This window comes from Triticum dicoccoides, chromosome 2B (genome assembly GCF_002162155.2).
Source record: "Triticum dicoccoides isolate Atlit2015 ecotype Zavitan chromosome 2B, WEW_v2.0, whole genome shotgun sequence".
Taxonomy (NCBI): Eukaryota; Viridiplantae; Streptophyta; class Magnoliopsida; order Poales; family Poaceae; genus Triticum; species Triticum dicoccoides.
In genome coordinates, this window is record NC_041383.1 from 482,776,126 (window position 1) to 482,784,105 (window position 7,980).

A 7,980-nucleotide genomic window follows, 5' to 3' on the forward strand; every position below is an offset into this window, starting at 1 on the left:
CCACACACACACACTCGTTTTTGCTCGTATGACCCACAGAATATTTGTTGGTGGGTACTATTTGAAGTTGTGTGATGTAATTTTTTCACTTATATGATAAGTTTGTTTGCAGCTGGGGCAGAGCATACTTGACGCAGGAGTTCTTTCACCTTTTAGGAGAAAAGATGGGCGACAAGGTAATGCTAATTGTTGCTGAACATGATGATAAAGTTGTCGCTGGAGCTCTTAATCTTATTGGAGGCGGTACATTATATGGCCGCTTATGGGGATGCCTACCAGATGCTCATTTCCCCAATTTGCATTTTGAAGCTTGCTATTACCAGGTAATTCACACATCTTTGTACAATATGTATACTGTATTAACTGAGAACTAATCTGTCATGGCAATACTGTTCCCAACTTTCATCAGGACATGCTTATTCGCATTCTGCAAAAAGGTAGAGCTGTTTTTAATGAAGGGATGGCCAGTTGATCATCAATTGCACTTGTGCTTCTCATCTGTTCGATTTCCTGTAGAAGATTGAATTCAAAAGTCTCTTATATTTGTAGTGGACATATTATATCTGACTGGTACTCTGAACAATGTGGAGACACATATGGTTCTTATAGAATATTTAACGTTCAGGCAATCGAAGCGGCCATAGAACTAAACCTGAGTAAGGTGGAAGCTGGTGCCCAGGGAGAGCACAAGATCCAGCGTGGTTACCTCCCTGTGACAACTTACAGCTGCCACTACTTCTTAGAACCTGGTTTTGCGACAGCTATTGGAAATTTTCTTGTACATGAGACAGCTCAGGTATTCCACTTGAATACTCAATAGTTGCCAGAGATTATTCAAAGTATATTGCTTAAATGTCACTTAGCCATCTTTTTTTGACTAAACGCTTTTGAGATCTTATGGGTTTCAGCTCTAGCCTACCCCAACTTGTTTCGGACTAAAGGCTTTGTTGTTGTCACTTAGCCATCTTTTTGTATTTGCTTCAATATATGCCTCCTATGGATTTGTAAACCGCTTTCTTGAATATATTGCATCCTGTTATGACCGGCATATTAGGGGCTTAGCCCAGCTAGTTGTGGCCCAGTCTATCTTATCGTTATTAGGGGCTTAGCCCAATTATCTTATTAGGAGGATTATATAAACTCGTGTAAGGATCTGTTTTGGAATTAAGCAAGAAAGCAATCATATTTGCCCGGCTTCCTTAGGGAGCCGGGAGACCTAACCCTAGCCTCCTCCCCCGCGCCATCTTCCTCTCAGCCGCCGCCTTCTCCCGCGCAACTACGGCGCCGACGCGCTGCCGCCGCCGCCCATCTCCTCGCCAACCAGCCTCCCACCCCTACAACCTACGGTTCAGGCCAGGTAGGGCCCAAGCTCCTACCAGTTTGGTATCAGCTAGCTTCGGTTCGATCATGTCTTCACCGCCGCCCAGCCCGTCTCTCCCGCTGCCGGTCACCTCGTCGCCTCCGGCGACCACCACGACCGTCGCCCCGCTCCTGCCCGCGCCGGGATCCTCCATCGCGCCCACCCCCGCCGTCCTCACCCCGGAGGAGGTGTCCGGGGTGCTGCGGGACCTAACCCAGGCGGTCCAGGAGATCCGCCTGTTCTTGGCCGGGTCCTACGGGCCGCACCCAGCTGCGCCGCCCATCGCCGCTCCCGCGCCGCCGTGGCTGCCATGGCAGCCGCCGCACCAAGCGGCCTCCGCCGCGCTCGCCGGGCCGCTGCAGCTGCCATTCATCGCCACCATCGCCCAGCCCTGGCTGCAGTGGTAGCCGCCGCTCCTGGCGGCCTCCGCCGCGCTCAGCGCTGTCTCGCTGGGCGGGAGTCCCGATCCACCAGGTCCGTTCCCGCCCTCGCCGTCCCCGCTACCTGCTTGGTTGACCGAGTCGTCGTCTCAGTCGGTCTACACGATGGCCTCGGGACCACCGCACGTGCCGCCCCAGCAGGCGCAGTACGGCGGGTCCTCCAGTTCCGCGGGTCCCTACGTTGGCCTCGACGCGACGCAGTTCCACGGGGGGCCCCCCTGTGATCACCGACCCGGCGCCACTGCTCCGCACCGCCAAGCCGTACCCCCATGGCGGTCATACCCAGACGGCGCCGTACCCCCACGGCGGTCATACCCAAACGGCGCCGCGCTTCGCCAAGCTTGCCTTCGCCACCTACGACGGCACCGATGACCCCCTCAACTGGCTTAATCAGTGTGACCAGTTCTTCCGGGGGCAACGCACGCTCGTGTCGGACCGCACCTGGCTCGCTTCATATTACCTCCGAGGCGCCGCATAGACTTGGTATTACGCTTTCGAGCAGGACGAGGGCGGCATGCTTCCATGGGAGCGTTTTCGCGAGCTCTGCCTCCTTCGCTTCAGGCTGCCAATATGCCGGAGCCGGCTAGCGGAGTTGGGCCGTCTTCCCTTCACCTCTACGGTGCAGGACTTCACCGACCGCTTTCAGGCCCTGGAGTGCCACGCGCCCGGCTTGACGGCTCGCCAGCGGGCTGAGCTCTTCGTCGGCGGTCTGCCGGATCATATCCGCGTGGACGTGGAGCTGCGTGGACCCCAGGACCTCCAGACGGCCATGTACTACGCTCACGCGTTCGAGCGCCGCGCAGTGGCCATCCAGCAGGCGTCACCGTCCTGGGCCGCTGGGCCGCCACCCTGGCCGAACGTTCCCGCGCAGGGTCGGCCTCAGGCTTCCGCGGCACCCCTCGCCGCAACCGCGGCGCGCCCGTTCCGCCGGCTCACCCCGGCCGAGCAACTCGAGCGTCGCCGCCAAGGGTTGTGCTTCAACTGCGACGAGCCCTACGTGCCCGGCCACGTCTGCTCGTGACTCTTCTACCTGGAGGCTGCGGACTACATTGAGGAGGACCCCGCCGCTGCCGGGCTCGGCGACCTACCCGCCCCAGCTGCCGCGGAGGTGTTTGGCGACGGTTGATCACCTCGGGGAGTTCCGCAAGCGCTTCCCCGCCTTCCAGCTCGAGGACGAGTTGTTTGTGCAGGCGGGGAGAAATGTTATGACCGGCATATTAGGGGCTTAGCCCAGTTAGTTGTGGCCCAGTCTATCTTATCGTTATTAGGGGCTTAGCCCAATTATCTTATTATGAGGATTATATAAACTCGTCTAAGGATGCGTTTTGGAATTAAGCAAGAAGCAATCATATTTGCTCGGCTTCCTTAGGGAGCCGGGAGACCTAATCCTAGCCTCCTCCCCTACGCCATCTTCCTCTCAACCGCCGCCGGCGCTCATCTCCTCGCCAACCAGCCTCCCACCCCTACAACCTACGGTTCAGGCCAGGTAGGGCCCAAGCTCCTACCACATCCACAATTGCTACTCAGCCATCTGCATGCATAGTATCTGCAATTACTTAGTGTTATGTCATCCGAAAGCCGAACTCATAGCAGAAGACTATTATTGCGTCCTTAATTGTGAAATGTAAACATGGTACCCTGTTTTCGATAGAACTATTCCAGTGGTATGGCTTTATGTTATGATGGCTGATAAGCCACTACTGTGCGGATTGATTGCTCTTAAGTTTACACTGTGTAAAGCATGCATCACCATTAAACTCCCATGTAATTCTTCGGTGGACAGTTATGCATTCTGCTCCTTCTCTCACATTGAGCTTCAGCTTTTGGAGCTAATAAATGCCAAACAATAGCGGCTACTGCTCTTGGAAAGGAGTGTATGCTTTCTTGCACACTTAAAAAAGGTGTATGTGTTAATATAGTAACTATAATTTAATGATAACACTTGTCTAAATATGCATTTCCCACAGAAAAGAATATTGGTGCAGTGTATCGACCCTTCCACATTTCTTTTCTAAATTAATACTCGCGTGCAAAAGCAAAAACGAACTAGTAAATTTCAACTTTTCCATCTTAGAAATATATTAACCATTATAGACTACCTCCATTTGATGATGTCATGAGTAATTCTATGTTTTCTGACAAATAATACTTGTATACTTTTATCTCCATCTAGCATTGGTCCACTCTTTTGAATTTAGGGACAAATAATAGAGAAAGCTGTTTTTTACGCTGTCCTTCATTTTATTAGAATCCTTCTATTTTCCAATAGGTTCTTATCCACCAAGTACCGTTGCTGACAATTCCAACTAATGTTTTCTTGTTTGCGTTGATATCAGGTTAAGCATGTCATCAATGTCCTGCATGAATCAGGTCCATACAAGGAAGACATATTGAAAGAATTTGCACCTCAACCAGACGGTGAAATGTAGAACAGCGGAAGGAACTTGCAGCTATGCATAGAACGATAATTACAACAGACGTAGCAGTAGGAAGACGAGCAATCACATGCCGCAGGAGGCAATATTGTGATTTCAATGGCTCGGATCCCTCACCCACCTTTGTACATTAATTATTACTAGGCATGTAAATAGCAAACATTTTATCTGGAATCATCCAATAGAAAGGTCCCATCTTAAAGCAAACATTCTATCACGCAATTTCGCTGTCTGAACTACTGCATGAATGCAATTACACGATTCGTGAGTACAATACATGGACGGTATAGACCTGACCTTTGAGACCATACTATGGTGTCTGCATCATCTTTTTCTTTTCTCATCAGAAGATCTGGTGCTACTTTTAAGTCAACTTGTGCTGTTCTTTTCTCATGAGATCTGAACTATTGAAACAGGTGAGCAGTCGCCCTCAACCAAGTGAAAGGCGAAAAAAAGTTCCCTGAATGTCACGTCAGTAGATCAGCCAAGATCCAAGCCAAAAGGGACATCAGATACCGCCTGCCTCATTGTGCGTTTTGTACAAGGATGGATACAAGGGGTTCTTCCTCAACTCGTCAGCCCAACAAGGCCAAGAACTGACGCCCGGTCAGAGAATCTCAAAGCAAACGAATCTACTACCTAAAGCTCCATCCATGGTTGTTGAAACATGGAGGTTCACTGCTCACTCATAAGCTACGACACACGAGCTACTCCTTGCAGAGCTGCAGCATGTCACTGGACCGCGGCACCATCACCTCAGGTAGGAGAGGAAGCAGCCGTTGGACCATCTGTGCAGGAGCTCGCCGACGCACAGGATGGCGTAGACCAGCAGGATGAACTTGAAGAGGAACGGGAAGTAGTGCGAGAGCCCGGCGCTCGACGAGTGGAGAACCTGAAAAAAAAAACACAACAGCAAGCGAAGATGATGATGAGTCCTGGAACATCAGACGGTAATAAGATGGAGGTAGGGGTGGTGACGTGCCATGGCAATATCGGTGAGGTGTGCTCGCCGTCGCAGCGACGACTTGCCATCGACAGCAGCTATATGGTCCGAGCTCTTGCTCACAGTGCTGCATGGAGGGTCCTTGGGTTTCACGTTCGAGCAGCTCCTCAGACGCGGCACATCCTTGCTCTGAAGAGGCTTGACGATGTAATCTTCAGCACCAGCCTTGAGGCATCTGTCCCCAGCAAAAAGTTAAGACGGTTACTATCAGGTATCAGCTGCAGGATTCTGTATAGTACAATCAAAAGATTACAAAGACACAATGAATGCACTGAGAAAAGCAGAGATCTCCATCGGATGTTCAAATTCACTGATACTGATACATAATGAGAAGAACTAGGACAGGCAGCATAATGAACTGACTGCAGGGTATTTACTGAAGCAGCAAGCACTGTGGCTACGAATCCGTCTTATTAACTGAGCTTTAGACCCATGATGTACTGTCTGCCTACTGTCCCGGCAAAGGCAACCTTTTTTGCCCCCGCCCCCATAGCTTCATCGACTTTGAACAAAAATGGATGCTCGAGCGAAGAAAAGGGGAAGCAAAATCGAGGCTCACCTGCTGATCCTCTGGGGCTCGTTCTCCGACGACATGACGATCACCGGGATGGGCTTGAGAGGACTCATCGCCTGAAAATGTCCATGGAAATTAGTAATGAGATTCTGGGAGCATTGGACATTTTCTTTCACATCACAAATGTGAATGGAAAAATGGGCACGTATGCAGTGAGATTTGCACCTTGATGGCTTTGAGGAGGTCGTAGCCGGTCATCTCAGGCATGCAGTAGTCAGTGAGCACCATGTCGACGGCCTGCTCCTGCAGACAAACAGCACAGGTGAAAGAAAACAATCAGTACTAGCAGATTATTATTACCCTACTAATCCAAGCAACACCTTTCTCCAACCGTGCCTTTAACTAGTGCTCTCATGTCCTGTGGCTACCAGACAGCCTCGGCAGGCCGCTGTAAGACGGCGAGTTTTTATCCCTTTCCCCCCATAAAAAAGTGGCGACCTTTTCTGGCTCTCGTCCTCCCCTCCCAAGAACACAAAACCCTCACGCGCGCATGCGCGAGCCCGCCCCTCCCCCCGTACGGTACGGCGGCCGGCGTGCCACCGACAAGTGGCGCGCCGCCGTGGCGCCAATGGATAGCCAAAGTGGGAAAAATGAAAGAAAATGAGAAGCAAGTCGTGCTTTGCAGTTGTTGATTGCTCTGCAGTACTGAATGCGAGGCGATCTGCCATGGACAGGGCGGATGGAATTGTTAGTAGTTACCTTGCCGTCCTTGAGCCCCAGGAACTCCATGGCCTTCTTGGCGCTGTCCACGGCGACGACTGTATGAAGTTGTTGAGATTTTAGTACAGAGCAAACGTGTTGGTAAAAAAAGCTCAGAAACGGCGCAGCAATGGTGAAGGAAAGGAGGATTAAAAACATGGGACAATGACGATCGATTATGCTGTCTATGTGCAGTTTGCACACATGCTGTTCAAGAGAAGCACGCGCATGGGACGAGCAAATTAACAGAGCAAAAGCATGGGCGGCAGAGGAAAATTGAACAGCCTCGCCATTAGAGAATTCGAGCCATGGAAGGGAAGGGAAGGGAGCTGACCGTGGAAGGAGCCGGCGAAGGTGTTGCTGCCGAGCACCAGTTCCACCACCTTCCTGTCCACCGGGGAGTCGTCCACCAGCAGCACCCTCGTCACCCCGTCCGCGCCTCCTCCTTCCATCTCCCTCTCCTCTCCTCTCTACCACACAAGCAACCACTCCAGCAGCAACAGGAGGAGGTCCTCCTACTAATACTAGTGGTAAGAAAGATGCTAGGGAGAATTATGACTGCGAGGCGGAGTGAGGTGAGGTCACAGGCGGCGCCGATAATGGGCTTTTAAGCAGCCGGGCGGGAGGTGGGAGAGAGAGTACGAGCATTTGATGACCCGGTGCACCTGCAGGCGAGTGATGAAGGCTCCTCTCCTCTCCTCTTCTTCAGGGGGTGACCGCGAGCGTGGAAGAGAGAGAGGGAGGGAGAGAGAGAGAGAGAGAGAGAGAGAGAAGAGGGGTAGTGGGCCCGAGCCTCGCGCGCGCGGGACCCGCCGGCGGTGGCCAGCTCGTGGGGCACGGAAAATGCTTTCCCCTCCCCCTCCCCTAGATTTTGCTGTCGGGGAATCTCTCCACCTCCTCCCCTCCCCTTTTCTCCATTTTCCTTCCCTTTTCCCCGGTCCGTCCGACGCAGGAGCAGAGAATCGCCACCGGTGGTACGACGGCGATCCGCGCGTCGTGGCGCCACGCGTTGCATCATATCAGATCATCGGCCAGTAAAACAATTCTCATTATCTTAGCTTTGGTGATTATTATGTTCGTTCGTACTAATTGAAAACCATTTGACCTGCACGGGGTCCGATCGCGTCCGATCCTTTCTGGGAGTGCTCCTACCGGTCTCCGTCGCGGGCATGATCGCGCCACGGCGTGGAGGGAGGGGCTAAAGAAAGTCAGCACGTGGATTCGGCGCGGGATACGTTCCAACCGTTTCCTGGCTTGTATTATGGCGCTGGCTGGAGATGTTTATTCGCATGTCTGTGCCAACTAAATCATGCTCTCGTGGATGCGTATCTTGCGGATTATGTATATATGTTTCTGCTGCTTGAGTGCTGGCTCCGGATATGATGATATGGTGCGCATGTGCCAGTGGTAATATATGCATAACCAGATAAGACACTGCATCTTTGCTTTGCTCGCCCTGTCTGTGTCCA

At 52.1% G+C, this 7,980-nt stretch overlaps 2 protein-coding genes across 5 annotated transcripts in view; one reads left to right on the forward strand and one right to left on the reverse strand.

The window, feature by feature from the left end:
• Positions 1-4,543, forward strand: part of LOC119364364 — an 8,724-nt gene extending 4,181 nt beyond the window's left edge. For 3 of the 4 annotated variants that reach the window (XM_037629829.1, XM_037629830.1, XM_037629832.1), the window contains 3 exons: positions 113-323; positions 626-796; positions 4,137-4,543. In XM_037629829.1, coding sequence (XP_037485726.1) covers positions 113-323; positions 626-796; positions 4,137-4,229 — 475 coding nt within the window. In that variant the 3' untranslated portion in view covers positions 4,230-4,543. Of the gene's footprint in view, positions 1-112; positions 324-409; positions 438-625; positions 797-4,136 lie in introns of those variants that run through there. The other variant, XM_037629831.1, reaches the window with a different exon arrangement.
• Positions 4,544-4,650: 107 nt separating this feature from the next.
• Positions 4,651-7,223, reverse strand: LOC119364365 (two-component response regulator ORR1-like). Its single transcript, XM_037629833.1, has 6 exons — positions 6,846-7,223; positions 6,512-6,570; positions 5,978-6,055; positions 5,798-5,868; positions 5,218-5,413; positions 4,651-5,127 (listed from the first exon to the last, which is right to left on the reverse strand). Exons 1-6 carry the CDS (start codon positions 6,961-6,963, stop codon positions 4,987-4,989), a joined length of 663 nt encoding a protein of 220 aa, XP_037485730.1. The 5' UTR covers positions 6,964-7,223; the 3' UTR covers positions 4,651-4,986.
• Positions 7,224-7,980: the final 757 nt, after the last annotated feature.

Coding starts and splice junctions, on each gene's coding strand:
- LOC119364365 (XM_037629833.1), bottom strand. CDS start 6,963: ATGGAAGGAGGAGGCGCGGACGGGGTGACGAGGGTGCTGCTGGTGGAC. Junction 6,571..6,845: donor CTTCGCCGGCTCCTTCCACG/GTCAGCTCCCTT, acceptor AACTTCATACAG/TCGTCGCCGTGGACAGCGCC. Junction 5,414..5,797: donor GAGCCCCAGAGGATCAGCAG/GTGAGCCTCGAT, acceptor TGCTGGGGACAG/ATGCCTCAAGGCTGGTGCTG.